The sequence below is a fragment of the Dipodomys spectabilis genome, unplaced genomic scaffold (genome assembly GCF_019054845.1).
Source record: "Dipodomys spectabilis isolate Male_0828 unplaced genomic scaffold, ASM1905484v1 ptg000081l, whole genome shotgun sequence".
Classification (NCBI taxonomy): Eukaryota; Metazoa; Chordata; class Mammalia; order Rodentia; family Heteromyidae; genus Dipodomys; species Dipodomys spectabilis.
In genome coordinates, this window is record NW_024870758.1 from 24,369,121 (window position 1) to 24,386,547 (window position 17,427).

Consider the following 17,427-nt stretch of genomic DNA (forward strand, 5'->3'; position numbering starts at 1 on the left):
GGCTATTCTCACTGAAATATAGTATTTCATTGTTGTTAGAAGCAATGTTAAGATCTAATACGAAGTGGCAGATATAGGGAAAAAGAGTAAGACAAATAGATTCAGCATTAAGAAGCTTAAGGTTGATTTTTGACTTGGAATTATTCACTGGGAACTTTCAAGAAAGTCATAAAAAAGCCTCAGACCTCTTACATAAAACTGAGAATAAAAATTCTGTTTATCTTAGGAATTCAATAAAATGAGAAATATACATGAAACCACTCAGCGTATCAGTTTGTCAAGAGGTGGAAGCAACTTAAATTTCTACCAGTGGATGAGTAGAGAAACAAAATGTGGTATATCCATACCATGGCATATTCTTCAGCCTCAAGAAGGAAGGAGCTACCCTCAACCCTACAGAATTCTAATTATATTCAGATGTCCTAATAGTTTCCCTTCATCATTGCAAGTAATTTAATTTTTGTCTATGAAGTTTACTTACAAACAAGCAACCAAGTCACTTTATTTTCTTCAGTACGTGAAGGAACTGGTTCAGCAGAATGTCTCCATAGCTGTGCTTTTCTAATGTTTGGTGAGGAGCTGGCAAGAATTTTAATGACACAGTAAAGAAAAGAATATCTATATAACTAATTTATTTTGTTGGTGTATTGGCTGTGAGTTTACTTTTAGTGGTTGTTTGTCATTTCATAACAACTACGCATTTTGGTTCACTGTGATGATGATTGATATTTAGTGACTGCAACACGTTTATACCACTGATTCAAATTCCTTTCATGATGAAGTTATACAAATAATGCATATATTGATATCTTTTATTGCAAAAATGTAAATTTAAAACTTGTATAATGTTCTAGTGCTTCTTGAAATAAAATATCTTATATGTGTATATTTAAAAAAAAAAAGGAGCTGCTGCTACATGTGGTATTATAGCTGACCCGTGAGGACATATGCTAAGTGAAACGTGACAGTCATAAAAGGGTGATTTCACTTGAGGCATTTAAATCATTAAATTCATAAAGACAAAAAAATGGAGGTGCCAGGGGTGAAGATTAAGTGGAGGAGGAAGAATAGGCAGTTGTATTCAATGTTATTATTTAAAAAGCAATTAAATAACTTAGTACATTTAATAACTTAAATAAGTTATCTGATAACTTATTTAAAAAGTTATTGAATAATAGAGCTTTAGTTCTTTAAGAGGAAAGGAATCTTGAGATTGGTTGTACAACAATGTGAGTCATATAATTCAAAATGGCTAAGATGATAAATTCTATGTTGTGTGCATTTACCACAATTAAAAATTAAAATAAAAATCAGCATCAAATATATAGAGTGTGCTCAGTAAAAATTAAAGTAAAACCTGGTGGCTTCATTTCATAGATTAACAAGAGTGGAAGATTACAAAGGAGAGAAGCTCCTATCAATAAAACTGAGTACTTAAATAAAAAATTGGTGGTGTACAGTCTAGGAGCTGTATCATCTCAGCATATGAAATTACATGAGAGTCTGGGTTATTTTAATTCTCTAAGAGTTAAACAATTATAATTTGGGATGCATTTTAATTAGTTCTACCAAAGGCCCATAAAGTTATTTTATTATAATACGTAAGGAGTGAAGGGAAAGTCTAGGCCTTAATTGAAGTCAGTATCAGAAATAATAAATCTGGTTTACAATATCCCCACTGGCAATCTTTTTTTCTTAAACTCAATTCTGCATGGAAGCTTCAGCTTTATGAGGTTCGAGATGACATTGACCGAACTCAGTTATTACTTTGTCAATTCACAGGTGACTAGAGCTCTTCCTAGGTTGCTATCAGGAAGGAAAGACACAGAAGGAGAAAATATAGTTCATATGTGGACAAAGTTTAAGCACACAGAGACGTAGACACACACATTTGACTATTTACCTATATACATGTGCACATGCACTGCACACATGTATTTACACACATAGCACCTAAATGAATGATAGTTCCAAAAGAAAAAACAGTCTATCATTGAGCAATGATATCAAGCACACCAAAAGGATGTAAAGGTGAACACATACATGTGTACTGTGAGCTTTGCTGCCTTTGATCCTGTCATCTTATATGGATTGGTCAGGTTGTGAATGGCTAACACTCAACATTTATAGTGAAATGCTAGGAGTCTTGTTAGCAGGTGAATAAAGGGTGTGTGAATGGGGGAAAAGGGAGAGTCTAGGTAAGTCTTGCACTATTTCTTTTTCTTTTTCCTTTCTTTCTTTCTTTCTCTTTCTTTCTTTCTTCCTTTCTTTCTTTCTTCCTTTCTTCCTTCCTTTCTTTCTTTCTTTCTTTCTTTCTTTCTTTCTTTCTTTCTTTCTTTCTTTCTTTCTTTCTTTCTTTCTTCCTTTCTTTCTTTCTTTCTTTCTTTCTTGGAAAATCTTGTTCCAAAATAGAAAAACTTCTTAAAAAATATTGAAAACTGTGACCAAAAACATTCCAAGTTCTGTTGATAAGTCATAGTTTTTGTTTTTGTTTTTAAGGCACCTTTACTTTTTGAATACCTTATAAAATGAGCATTTATAAAAGAGAAACACAGGCAAATTTTTTAAAGTAAATTTACCTTATAGTTAAAGTATAGCCATCCTTTGGGGCATGTTCCATGTTGTTTTGTTGTATCTTCTTCTGCCTCGACCGCTAATGCCTTTTTTCGTTTACAAATAACAGGCATAGACATTGAACAATGTTCCTTTCCCCAAAGCCCTGGAGGAGAAAATTGGTCAGAAATGCCTTAGAAATAATGGTGACTGTTGGTGGGGTTTGTCTATTGATCTCTCTCTCTCTCTCTTTTAGGACTGTGATTTTTTAATTATCATAATTTACCTTTTCAATCTATAAACTTACTAATTATAGAGTTTCCCCTTGACAACAGCTAACTGGGCAAGATGCCAACTCAGCAATTCTAATATTATTATGTATTTTTTTTTACAAATGCATAAATATTTGACAAGGGCAGAAAAATACCTTATAGAGTAATATTTGTTTTAAAATATTCAGCTTCACTGTACAGAAAAAAACAGAGTCTAGAACAATAAATGATCACATATCACACCTAGTAAACCATAGAGTACAATGAAATCTACTTTATGATTTAAAAAAAAGAAAATAGAGGTTGAATGTCTGTAATCTCAAAATCTAGAATCAAACTTTTTCTGAGTGCTGACACAATGCTTAAAAAGTTTTAGATTTCAAAACGTTTCAGATTTCAGATGCTTAGAGAAAGGATGCTTAACTACGTAAAGCTTATGTAAAGATTCCAAAATCCAAATACCTAAAATCTGATATACTTCTGGTTTCAAGTATTTTGAATAAAAATCAGGAATTTCTAAGGAAAGCATTTCTCAATACTGACCCTTACATAAAATATAATATATAAGCATGTCTTCAATAAGATACTCCTTAGCATAAGCATGTGTTCAATAAGATCCATCCTCAACTCCTTAGCTCCTGCAGTGGCCCTTCCCTCTTTTTATTTAGAAGAGCTTTATTTTCAGAATAACAGTTACTGGATGCATTTCATTAGCATTCATGTCACAAATTTCAGAACAGAGCCGAATGCATGCAAATTACAAGGGCAAGTTCAGTTCTCTAGTATAGAAATATGAGCCCAAAAGATGTTGGCTGGGAAGGAGGAGCTGGATTGCCATTTTCAATGCAGATTAGTTGCTATTCTCCCAGACTCACAAAACAACCCTTTTTGCAGGCTCTTGTGACACCTGCTGGCAAAAGCAAACTGATTAGCCACATTTTTCTTTGTGTTCCCACCTCCCTTTCCTTTCCTTAACTCTGCAGAGGCCCTCCCACTAAGAATTACTTTTCCATTCATCATCTCCTGACCCGAGTGCAGCCTACTTGGGAATCTGTTAAAACAGGCAACATCTTTATCTTTTGCTTGGTTAGAAAATGTATGTGGATATTTGTGGACAATCAACTCAATCAAAACTATACTGATAAATAACAAACCGTGCATGCGCACGTGTGTGTGTGTGTGTGTGTGTGTGTGTGTGTGTGTGTGTGTGTGTGTGTGTGTGTGACCAAACAGGTCTTCAGAGCTAAATGTGCTTTTAAAATCCACTTGCAAAACAGTTGCTATTTTCCACAAGGCCAGAAGTAATGAGTTCTGGGAATTAAAATAACAATTGAAAAAAAGAGAACAGTTCATTGAATGAAGGTTTTATTAAGAGGGAAAGAGGAAATAAACTTTATATTCATTAAGGTGCTAATTTATAAAATGGAGGTATATATAACATTGCCCCCCATTAAAATTAGAATAGTATTTATCAGGCTTCAAAAAACAAAAATAAAAACTGGACTAAATTATTTTTAATGCTTTCACATTTTCTGTCTTCTAACTTGTTTGAATTTCTCTATATTATTTTGTACATTTTATTTTTATTTCACCTGTATATTCACTGATACAGATGTTTGCATACATTTTAAGTTCTATTTCCAGTTACCATATGCTAGTTAAATTAAAATGTGCATATTTCTAAAGAAGAAGGTTGATTTAACAGTCTCATTGGGCCCATTTTTGGTGCTGTTTTGATTCACTAGAAAGGATTATCCAGATATAAATTATTTTCAAAACAGAAAATTAAAACAGAAGAATGGCCACCCATAACCTTTAAAATAAATGAGATTGAACAGTTAACCGAGAAGAAAAAAATCAAACAACCTTCTCACTGAATTGATACCTAAAGGAGACTTCAAGGTTCCAAAAAATAGTTTTCATTATTATCCCAAATGTGAATAAATAAAGTAACCTGTTATGGAAGAAATAAAGCCACATCTCTGGCTCTGAATATTCACAGGTATCTCTTGTCCTCTGTCCCAGTTCTGGTATATTACTGGTGATCCATCTCTCCAACTGTAGGAAAATTAAAAATGTCAAAGTCTTTTTACTTAGCATGTTCAGTCACCAGCACTGCTCCCAAGTTCTGAGGTGTGGATTAAAAGTCTAATAAATAGTTTATTAAATTTAGAAAATACTCATAAACAGAACTGTACCTGTAGTCAACAAATACTGTATTGTATTTGGAAGCATTTTCTGAAAAGGTAGATTTTATGTTGTATTTTTAGTATAAAAATAAGCTAATAGGGCTGGAGGAAGATTTTGGAAGGCATGGATGCATGTATGGAATAGATTGGTCATAATTTCATGGAGGAGTACTTTAGGAAGACTCATGTTTTGGCTAGAGGAATTCAAATTTATAAGGTAAAGATAAGTTAAAGATGATCAACAAATTGATCACTAAGAGGAAATCATGTCATTCAATACTTAAAACTTATGAAGTAAATGGCTGAGAAGTTGGCTCAGTGGTAGAGCGCTTGCCTTGCATGCATGAGGCCCTGGGTTCGATTCCTCAGCACCACATAAGCAGAAAAAAAAATGCCAGAAGTGGTGCTATGGCTCAAGTGGTAGCGTGCTAGCCTTGAGCTGAAGAGCTGAGGGACAGCACCCAGGCCCAGAGTTCAGGCCCCACGACTGGACTCCCCCCCAAAAAACCAACCAACCAAACAAACAAAAACTTATCAAGTAAAATTAAATACAAATTAATCTAGGTTCATACTGAATTTCATCATTGGCTTGCTCTTCTTGGAATCCAATCCACCAATTCACACCAAACTTTGATAGCTATTAAAAGAAAGAAAGGAAGAAATAAAACATCAACATTTATTCTTCTTGTTTGCTTTTTTTTTCTCCTCTATTAAGATGAATGGAGTTGCTGCTAATAGCTTTCTAGTGTTTAGTATTTTACCCAATTATCTAAGGAAGAGTAACTAAGATCTGGTATCTTGAGGAACTCAGGAACTTCATTATTCTAAAATATTATCTCCTCATGAGATAACTCTTTCTATGAAAGAAAATTGATGTAAATATTGAAAATAATTTGTTTCATTCAACATGGAAAATAAAATTTCTAATTTCATACAAATGAATTACAGGGAGTATAATAAACTGGTATTGCTGATTCATGCCAGTAATCCTAGCTACTCAGGAGGCTGAAATCTGAGCATCACAGTTCAAAGTCAGCTTGGGCAGGAAAGTTTGTGAGACTCTTATCTGTAATTAAGCACCAAAAAATAAATAAATAAAACAAATAGAGCAGAGTGAAAAATCTAACCAACAGTGTCCAAGCTCTGAATTAAAGGCCCAGAAACAGGGGGGAAAAAGTAATATAATAATGTGAAACAGAAGATGGATTCATTTTCTTACTAGAGAAATTAGTGGCTTATTCTCTTCTTGATTTAGAGAAGCTCACTGTAGATGTTACATCTACATGAATAGGATAAAGATTTTGAATTTTACATAGTGGTCTGATTGTTAAGGTTTAACATTAATAACACTCAAATAAAAAGATACAACATAGGTCAAAGGAATGCTACTGAATTCTAGTGTTTGACAACTAAAAATAGGAGCATATATATATATGTATATATGTACTTTATTATTTTAATACCTATATCAATCACATAGATCTAAGCAAAATAGAGTAAAAAATTAAAACATGATGTGCCCATGCTTTCATTAAAGCAGATGTGATATTGGACTTAGAACCTGAGAAACTGAGATTCCTTCTTTAAATATAAAAGAGGAAGAAGCACTAAGATTTCTTGGTGACCCCCTAAGTTAGAATAATTTGTTTTGTAGGTGTGATATGTATAAATGTTGAAATTTAATTTAATTTTTTATATGCCAAAAACCCTAATTTGAAGGCATTATATATTTAAATTTGCACTCTCATTTCTGTCAAGACTTGGGAATATGTTTTATGATACATTATTTTTCCACATGAGTTTCAAGTCATCACCTAACAGAAGCTGATAGTTGGCTACCACTCTAATTTATAAATAGGTATTTTTACCTCTTGAACAATGTGTCTATCTATCCTGTCAACAATTTGATAGGAACAAGTATAATTTTGGATCCCTGGGGTGTCATTACGTGGATATGTTCTTATATGCTGAATTTAGAGTCTCTTTGTTAGACGTTCGAATGGACTGTTGAGACTGGCTGTGAACTCACTGGGAGAACCACAAAAATCATGGCCTGATTGTTCAATGCCCTAACTAAAGACCACTAAAGAGAAATTACATCTTCTGCATTTTAAGTGGCATTTTCATTAGCACTTCAATTATAGTATGGTAATCTCCCACACAGCACATCATTGAAACCTATTGTGATATGGTCCAAAACTTCACAGAGCAATGGAAGATACCCAGGCTGAAAATGGTAAAGACAGACAACAGATTTAGCTTAAGCATAAGGTCACAATCATGTAAACCTATTACTATGTGCTTGTAAAACAGAAATGTGGTATGTCCATTAATTTTAAAGCAGGAATACTATTTGTTTTAAATATGCAAACAACCTTTACAGGTGGTGCAATGTGGAAAGAACATTTAACTAAAAGATACGATGCAATAATCTATGCTAATCTACTAAGCTACGTAAGAAAAAGCAACCTGTCATTTTTAAAAAATGTTTCATCAAAAGTGGTAAAACTAAGCTGGGCATAGGTAGCTCACATCTACAAGCTGAGCTACTCAAGAGACTGAAATCTGATGATTGTGGTTTAAAACCAGGGTGGACAGGAAAGCTTGTGAAACTTTTATTTCCAATTAACCAGCAAAAAAAACCAGATGTAAAGTTTTGGCTCAAGTGGTAGAACACTAGCCTTGAGTGAAAAAGCTGAGAGATAATGCCCAGTTCAAGCTCTAGTATTGACACACATGCACATATACACAAACACACATATACATACAAAAATGGCAAAATTAACCTATTTTTAGGGCTTAAGACATCAGATTTTGTAGAACTAGTTGAATCTATTTATCTGTCTATCTATCTATCTATCTATCTATCTATCTATCTATCTATCTATCTATCTATCTATCTATCTATCTATCTATTTATCTATCTATTATATAAATATAATTATAGCATGAAATAGAAATATAACCAAGACATAGAAGACTGATACTGGATCCCTGTCTCTCCTCCTGTAATAAAATCAATTCAAAAGGGACCAAAGATCTTAATGCAGGATGTGAAACTGCTACTGGAAAACATAGGATAATGCATGCACAGATAACAACTTCCTAGATAGGGCTGCAATAGCTCAAGAAGTAAAGGCAAGGATTGAACGATGGGATTACACTGAACAAAAATCATCTGCACTGTTAAGGAAACAGTTACTAGAATGAAGAGATAGCCTGAAGAATGGGAGACAATATTTGCCATGTATTCTTCTGACAAGGGATTAATAGCCAGAACATACAAACAATGCAAAAAACCAAACACCATATTAGCCAATACAGATGGACAAATGAATTGAACAGACAATTCTGAAGTAGAGATGACCAACAAATACTCGAAAAACATGCAACATTCCTAGCCATAAAGCAAATGCAAATTAAAACAACACTGACATTTTATCTCATCCACCAGAATAGTGGTCAGCATCAAGAGCACAAAGAGAACCAATACTGGTGGAGATGGGGCTTGGGGAAGGGAACCCTCATTCATTATTGGTGGGAATGTAAACTAGTGTGACCACCATTGATGTTAGTACAGGGCTTTCTCAGAAAATTGAAATTAGAACTAATGTGTGATCCAGTGATATGCACTCATGGGCACATATCCAAAGGAATGTATCCAAAGGATACAGTAGAGATACTTGTTCACTGTGGCACTATTTACAATAGTCAAGCTATAGAAATAGCCCAGATGCCCTACAGCTGATGGGTGGAGAAATCCTAGGTCTCCTTGGCTGAGGCCGAAATTTTCTGAATAGAGACCCAGAAACACAACAAATCAAAGAAAGGTTGGACAAATGGGATTGCATGAAGTTGCAGAGCTTCTGCATGGCAAAGGACATAGCCAGCAAGATCAATAGAAAGCCCACGGATTGGGAGAAGATCTTCACTAGCCATACAACAGACAAGGGTCTCATATCTAAAATATACTTGGAACTCAAAAAATTAAATCCCCCAACAACAAATCCTCAAAGAAACAACTGCCCAATAAATAAGTGGGCTAAAGACTTAAAGAGAAATTTTTCTGAAGAAGAAAGAAGGATGGCCAATAGACATATGAAGAAATGCTCAACATCCCTAGCCATAAAAGAAATGCAAATCAAAACATCATTGAGATATCACCTCACTCCAGTTAGAATGGCAAAAATCAAGAACTCTAACAACAACAGATGTTGGAGGGGATGTGGACAGAAGGGAACCTTACTTCATTGTTGGTGGGAATGTAAACTGTTCAACCACTTTGGAAAGCAGTATGGAGGTTCCTCAAAAGACTTCACATAGAGCTCCCCTATGACCCAGCAATCCCACTTTTGGGCATTTACCCAAATGTTTACAAACAAGACCACACTAAAGCTACCAGCACAACTATGTTTATTGCAGCATTATTTACCATAGCTAAGATATGGAACCAACCCAGATGCCCCTCAGTAGATGAATGGATCAAGAAAATGTGGTATATATACACAATGGAATTCTATGCCTCCATCAGAAAGAATGACATTGCCCCATTTGTTAGGAAATGGAAAGGCTTGGAAAAATTATATTAAGTGAAGTAAGCTAGGCCCAAAGAAACATAGGTCCCATGGTTTCTCTTATTTGCAATATCTAGTATATGTATGAGTCAGCGGAAAAGGTCAGATAATGTGATGTTAGGAAAATGAACCCTTAGATATGTATTTTAATGTTTTTTTTGTTTCATGCATTTGTTTCTAACGCATTTATAAGATTATTTCTTTGTTGCTTTGTATGTCCCTCCCCCACAGTATAACCCCTGCTTTCACTATATTTGATGTCAGTATAATTTGTGGAGGAGATGGGGAAAAACAAGTCGTTTAAGGATACAGGTGGACCTGTTGCAACAATGAGAAGTACAAGCTGTCATGTCGAAAACGAGCTTTACAACGTTGGTGGTGCGGGGGTGGGGGGGGTGGGGGGGAGGATTGGGTGGGGGGGAGGCTGGGAAGGGATGTGAAGGGTAAACAAAGGAGGAGGCTGCAATGCTTGATAAGAAATGTACGCATTATCCTGCCCATGTAATTGTAACCCCTCTGTACAGTATGTTCACAAAAAATAAAATAAAATAAAATAAAATAAAATGAAAAAAACAAAAAAAGTTGGAAACAACAACAAAAAAAGAAACAGCCCAGATGCCGTACAGCTGATGGATGTATAAAGAAAATATCATATATATATTTATATGCAATAGAATATTATTCAGCGATAAAGAAAAGTAAAACTTATCATTTGTAAGAATAGATGGAACTGGAAGTCATCATTATAAACAAAATAAGCTAGGTTCAGGAAGAAAAATACCATGTTTTCTCTCACATATACTATGCTGACCAAATATATATATATATATATATATATATATATATATGCACATATACAGTATGTTTGTGTATGCATATATGTGGAATATACATATATGAATACACACATTATATGTCTACATAGACATGTTGCACATATTCACATAGATGGCATATATGATATATGATATGTACATACATATGATATGTACAGCATGAATGGAAATGTGAGAACAGGAGGGACAAGCAAGAGGGGGTCAGTAAAACAGATGGAAATGGGGGTGAATAATATTGAAGTACATTTTGTTTATGTATAAAAACCAGTGTACCGACATCAAATTCAGTGAAAACAGGGGTTATACCGTGGGGGAGGAACATACAAAGCAACAAAAAAAAATGCATGGTACCTTGTAAATATGTTAGAAATAACCCCTGTTTTCACTGTATTTGATGTCGGTATAATTTGGGGAGGGGAAGGAAAAAAAGAAAATGTTTAAATATGGATACAGGTTGACCCATTGTAATGATGAGACGTACAAGACACTGTTGAACATTGAACTTTACAATTTAGGCAGGGGTGGGGGGGTTTCATTGTGGAGGTGGAATGGAAGGGATGGTAGGGGATAGACAAAGGAGGAGGCCACAATGCTTGATAAGAAATGTACTCATTACCTTGCTCATGTAACTGTAACCCCGCTGTACAGTATTTTCACAATAAAAAAACTTTTTTTTTTTTTAAAAACAGCATAATGAATGAAACTTACCTAAAACTTAACAATAAGAGGAAGAGGATGGAACGGAGCGGGGGCGGGAGGGAGGGAGTAATTTTTAAAGGACGAATATAATGACAATGTTTGCAAAAAAGAATCATGATAGATCATTATATACCATTATATTGGGTGGAGTAAACCAGAATGACAAAAATTAAAAGTAATGGTAAATTGCCATTTTGCAATGTCCAGTACCCTTGGGCTCTCATTTGAGTTTTATTTTCCTTCATGGCATTTATCTATTTACCTTTTTTTTTTTTAACACCTTATATAATTCTATTTACCTATACTGATTATAGTTTTTTCTTCTCATACTAGATTAGGAACTCCATAAGGGCAGGATTTTTTTTTTAACAGTTTTAATCACTGAAAGAATCTTAGTCCCTAGATGGCACTCAACAAATATATATTGAATGACTGAATGAGCTCACAGAACTAGTTACTCACCATTGTTGCTACTAAAGAATGAAGAAACGTAAAATTACTGAACAACATAGAAAACCTATTTGTTTTTCTATTGTTTTCTCTTAATCTCTATAGCAGAAAGAAACCCTTCCCAAAATGCTGTTTTTACTGAAACTTAAACAACTGTGTGAAATTAAAATAAAAATCTCCAAGTTCTAACTTTTTCAGGGTGAATTATGTTCAGGTACCTTTCTTATTCTGCTGTGGATGAATTCTTGCTCATGTGCAGAAAGAATTGTGAGTATGTCACTGTTCAGCAAGTAACAGACAAACTGAAAGGAAGACCATTCTAATGGATAGGAGTAGAAAAGGTACTCTGCATTCTGATAAAAAAGCCAAGGAGCATCTGAAAGAAAAACAGTGCCAGTTGTTGTCCAGACTAGTGACAGCTATAATGCAAACTTGAATATTGTAGGCTATGCTTATTTTCCTTTCAATTTACTTCATTTAAGAAACATTCACTAATATTCAGAGATCATGGAAGAGAGTTAGATTAATTTCAATTTTGTTTAGTGAGCATATTTATTAAGTTGATTATTCATCAATCATTTATTCACTTCAACAATTTAACTTTAGATTGATACAAGGAAAGATAGGTTTGGATGGAGAGATTTGTTAATACAATAAATAGTATATCATAGCCTTTAGATGGCATATAATTAGAGTGTGGCAGCATTAGTCTTACCATAGTAGTACCAGAGTGGAATCTTAGGTCTCACATCTGCAAAGAGAAAGCAAATAACCTTAGCTGACCTTTGTTCCTAGTATCCCATTCTTGAAGAATATCAGCTACAACCATATTCTGTAGTACTTCTGCAGTGTTAGCTGGCTACCCCACTCCCAATGAGCTAACCATTGTGTTGGTGCTATCTTCATTCACTTTCCTATGACACATTAAATAAATAGTGCAGTTGGTTGTTGACATGGTGCTAAGATTTTGAATCGCTGTAATTTCCTTGGGGAAAATGCTATTAAAAAAATTAGAAACTTAGCCTACAAAGACCTTATTAGTGTTTTTACCTCTTGGAATTTTGCATATCCATTCCCGTTTGGAAGCACAGTGCAAGGGCAGCAAGGTTTTGTCTGCCTTATACACAGCACAGTTTCTCACATCTTCTCCAAAATAAGAATTGTCTAAAAATGAAGAGACAACCTGCAGCAGATGAAGTTCATTATTCCTTAATGTTGATTCCCCCATAAAAAGTTTCAAAAGATCCAAACAAAGCAACCATGCACACATCATTAGATTCGTCTAGAGAAAGCTTCAGTAACATCTACATGTCACTCTAGTTTGAGGTTGATCCACATCTGTGTAAAACATGCCAACTAGTGTTTAGTATTTCTTTTCTTAAAGATGTTTCCTTTAAAAATAAAAGAGGTATGCTACTTCTTTTCTAGGAGGAAGAAATCATATGCAAGGTTGGTGCCGAACTTGCACTATTTACTAACTGGAAGGACTAGTTTAGTCTGGGATCATGCTACATTTCTTAAAGGTTCAGGGATGTGCTAAATTTGAGTGTCAGTTCTAATGCCAGTCCTTTTGTACATAGACTAAACTTTCAGCCTTTAATAATGAATTGTAGACCATAACTAGCTTTTTAACCAGGAAACTAACCATGAGTGACCTGAAGACCCACAGAATTCGCATAAAAGAGGTTTTAAATAAGGATCCAACCTTCTCAACCATTTAACAATAAATAGTTGATAGTGTAGGCCACAAGTAAAATGGGTAAAATGTTGGAAAAAAGAGGATATTTTGAAACCTCTTGTACTTTTCCCAAACCTGTATACAGCTTTGCAACTATATCACAATTTTATTTGTGCATGTATGTGTATGTGTGTGCATGTGTGTGTGCGCTCACACGTGTGCACATGTGTGCATTTGCGCATGCACCAGTCCTGGGACTTGAACTCAGAGCTTGGGAGCTGCCTGTGACCCTTTTTTTCTTAAGGCTAGTCTTTACAACTTGAGCCACAGGTCCACTTCTGGCTTTTGTTTTTTCCCTCCCTCCCTCCCTCCTTCCCTCCCTCCCTCCCTCCCTCCCTCCCTTCCTTTCTCTCCCTTCCTTCCCTTTCCCTCCCTCCCTCCCCTCCCTCCCTCCCTCCCTCCCTCCCTCCCTCTCTTCCTTCCTTCCTTCCTTCCTTCCTTCCTTCCTTCCTTCCTTCCTTCCTTCCTTCCTTCCTTCCTTCCTTCCTTCCTTCCTTCCTTCCTTCCTTCCTTCCCCTCCTTCCTTCCCTTCCTCTTTTCTTTCTTGTAAATTATTGGAGATAAAGAGTCTCACAGGCTTTCCTGTCCCAGTAAGCTTTGAACTTAGATTCTCAAATCTAAGCCTCCTGAGTAGCTAGGATTACAGGCGTGAACCACTGGCATCCAGTCCAGTTTATATATAATGATTACACACACACATACACACACACACACACACACTCAGGTTCAGAGAATGATGTGAGTTTAATTAATTGTGTCTAATGGAGAGTCAAGAGAACTTCAGTGTACTATCTTATGGCCTTATTCTCTTTTATTCTGAACCAAATTGTTTGTCCCTCTCCTATTATTGCATTTGTTTTACTGAAACACAATGCAATATTTTCAACTTTTCTGCATAATATTTTGTTTTTCAAGAGCTGTATTGTCTTCAATACTTCTGTTCCTGGTTCTTGATTCCTTCATTAGCAAAACAGATCCATGCAGCTCAGTGACTTCTAAGGTCTCCCCCTATGTTGTTTGTGGTACCCTTTGTAAAGAAGCAGTGTAGGAGCAGATGTACTCCCATTAGCATTTTACAACTACAATGCCCTTATCATTATTTTGTTCCCATTAGAAGCACAAGGCTCGCTCTTTCTTTCTTTCTTTCCTTTCTTTCTTTCTTTCTTTCTTTCTTTCTTTCTTTCTTTCTTTCTTTCTTTCTTTCTTTCTTTCTTTCTTTCTTTCTTTCTTTCTTTCTTTCTTTCTTTCTTTCTTTCTTTCTTTCTTTCTTTCTTTCTTTCTCTCTCTCGTCGGTCGTGGGGCTTGAACTCTGGGCTTTGGCGCTGTCCTTGCGCTCTTCAGCTCAAGGCTAGCGCTCTACCCGCTTGAGCCACAGCACAACTTCCGGTTTTCTAGTGGTTTATTGGAGATGAGTCTCACGGACTATTCTGCCCGGGCTGGCTTGCTCAGATCTCAGCCACCTGAGTAGCTAGGATTACAGGCGTGAGCCCCCAGCGCCTGGCTTCTTTTTCTTTTTTAAATAAATTCCTTCTTGGCTACAGATTTGAACACAACTTTTATAGTGGGTTTTATTTAAAGTTTGGCTACTGCTATTTTGTTAACAGCTTTGTGGCTCTGGAGTCAGACAACCTGTGTGCCAATCATGGCTGTCCTCTGTTATTTTAGGCAGACGGCTAATCATTCTATTGCCCACTGCAGTGAGCTGTTGTAAGGATGAAATGAGATCACGTAGGAGTGCATTCAGCTCACTGCACAGAACATGATGAGGGCTCCATAAGCAGCAGCTGCATTAAACACTCACTTCAGGGTCTTTGAGAGCCTTTCTTTTCCTTTTCATGGAAAGAGCTGATTCTGTAAGCGATATAGGATGGATCCTATTGCAACTTGGGATAGTGCTTCAGGTGTCCCTCCCCCTCCCCAACATCTTAAGGAAAATGTGATATTTTCTCATTGCACCTGCAAAAGCAATACAACACCACAAAGGTTTTCAAAGAAGAGGTAGAATGAAAAATAAGATTTTTTTCCCCTGGAACTACTTGCTCTGATTGTGAAGGAGATGATTTCTAAGGCATGTCTATCCATGAACCATGAGATAAACTGAAAATTGTTCTCCCAAATTACCTCATTTTCGCTGTGACAAAGCCAAGGCCAATCCATACTGTATAGGAAATGAGAAACTGGATGGGAAAAGCCTAATATTATTGAAAGAATAGTTGTTTCTCTGCTAGATGACTTTTCAAATTGGGAAATGGTTTGGGGGACATGTTGGAGGTTGTGATTTCTTATTAGGACAAGATACTATTGAGGCTTCAGGATAATCTGGTCAGCAAAAGTTTCCTAGGCCCTTGACATAGTAACTCTCTTGGTTCTAATCTCTAGCACAGCCATAGGAGAGACATGGACATTATTTCTAGGTTCTCTTAATCAATTTAGCAAGTGCTCCCATGGCTGCTTTTCTTTACTTCATCTCTTTTGTCTAGTTTGGAAAGACTTACAGGAGTTCTATCAGACCACTCCCAAGAACCAGCATTCAGTGGATTTCTTTTGTTAAATCCAATCCAGAACTGCCGTTCTTCTGTCCTAGAGGAAAGAAGAGACAAAAAACTTTGCCTTTCCCATTGATTTCCTAATGTTAGACAAAAGATTAAAAAATCTTTAAAAATATTTATGTTTGCAGAAACCAGGTGATGCTACTGGATCAACCAAGTCAATCACATATTTTATGTGCATGTACAGAGAGGAAAATTTAGGCTCGTGTTGTTTTATTTCTCTTTGTTTATTCATGGGTGATGATATCAGCCCACATTGAGAGTAGAAGTTTCTCATCAGAAATGGCAATACCTTCCAATCTTGGCAAGGGCACATGAAAACAAGTTGGTAAAAATTTGTAACATCATCTTTTTTTCTTGAGGACTTTTTTTTAACCTTTCTATTAACTATTCATACTACTTTACTATATTTCAATTGGTCACTTGTTTGTCAAATGTTTATGCGTTTTCTGCAAGTTAATCATCATCTTTACTAAATAAAAGGTACACAGAAGGTTTAGAGATTTCCCCCTACCCCCAGATCCCAACATAAATAATTCTGCAGCAAATCAGCCTAGGCCATGGTAAATTAACTTCAGCCATCACCAATGGTTAGACTTGGCAAAAGACTCCACAGAGAATCATCTTCCCTCCTATTAGGCAGAGTACAAATATGTCAAATTGCAGAGTACTCAATAAATCAAGCAATAAAGCCTAATTGTACAATGAACCATCTCACTAAGATAATTTTCTGGGAATAATTTTGAAGAATTGAAGATTTAAAAGACTCAGAAGTCATGAGAGATGCTTTATTTTCCTTACTGCAGAGAACAAGGCTATTCCAGAGCATAGCTTCCTAGATATCTGAGCTACTCTGTCTGAATGATACAAATTATATAAGTTAGAAAATCTGAGAGATCACTGGTGCCTGGCTGGCCACTGTGGTGACAATTTACTACATTTAAGGTTGTGAGAAGATGAGATGAATGCTATAAGGTTAAGCTAAGGTCATGACTGTTATGGCCTAGGCTGGAAATCCATAGATTCTCTCTGCTCTAAGAACTTTTAATTTGCTTGATTGGGTCATAGAAGACAAATGGACACTGACTTTTCCTCCATCAATTTCCTAAAATTATGTTATTTTTAAACAAGCACACACATATGTTTTGGTTGAACATTTTGGTAGTCTGGGCAAGAGACATATAATTTTTGGGATCAGAGGGTAATGATTAATAGTTTGATAGATGCTCAGCCCTAAATTCCATTAGAAATTTCATGTTGGAGCACTTTTACATATAGAAATAGTGATATCTGATCGAAAGCAAACTAAGAGCTCACTTACATGTCATTGTTTCAGATGGCAAATTCATTAAAATTTAAGGGAAGAAAATAAAACACATTTTGCAAGGTGCTAAAGTAATGAAGGACAGCACAACTCAGAACATTGGGTAGATGTGATCCTCCCTCCAACTAATAATAAAATTAGCCAGAAAGCTTCTCAAAGTCTGATCCAGCATCTTTGGTGTGGGATAGAAAGCTGTGTGTCCCAAGTGAGTGTAACGATTAGCCAGGCTCTGGAGCCATCGTC

The 17,427-nt window shown here is 35.7% G+C and overlaps 1 protein-coding gene across 2 annotated transcripts in view; it reads right to left on the reverse strand.

Annotated features, from left to right (window-relative positions):
- Positions 1 to 17,427, reverse strand: part of Pla2r1 (phospholipase A2 receptor 1) — a 130,374-nt gene that overhangs the window by 39,548 nt on the left and 73,399 nt on the right. For both annotated transcript variants that reach the window (XM_042683532.1, XM_042683531.1), the window contains exons 14-20: positions 15,807 to 15,891; positions 12,624 to 12,756; positions 12,289 to 12,324; positions 11,792 to 11,949; positions 5,587 to 5,651; positions 4,780 to 4,883; positions 2,580 to 2,719 (exon numbers count right to left, since the gene is read on the reverse strand). In XM_042683532.1, the coding sequence (XP_042539466.1) occupies positions 2,580 to 2,719; positions 4,780 to 4,883; positions 5,587 to 5,651; positions 11,792 to 11,949; positions 12,289 to 12,324; positions 12,624 to 12,756; positions 15,807 to 15,891 (721 nt within the window). The remainder of the gene's footprint in view (positions 1 to 2,579; positions 2,720 to 4,779; positions 4,884 to 5,586; positions 5,652 to 11,791; positions 11,950 to 12,288; positions 12,325 to 12,623; positions 12,757 to 15,806; positions 15,892 to 17,427) is intronic.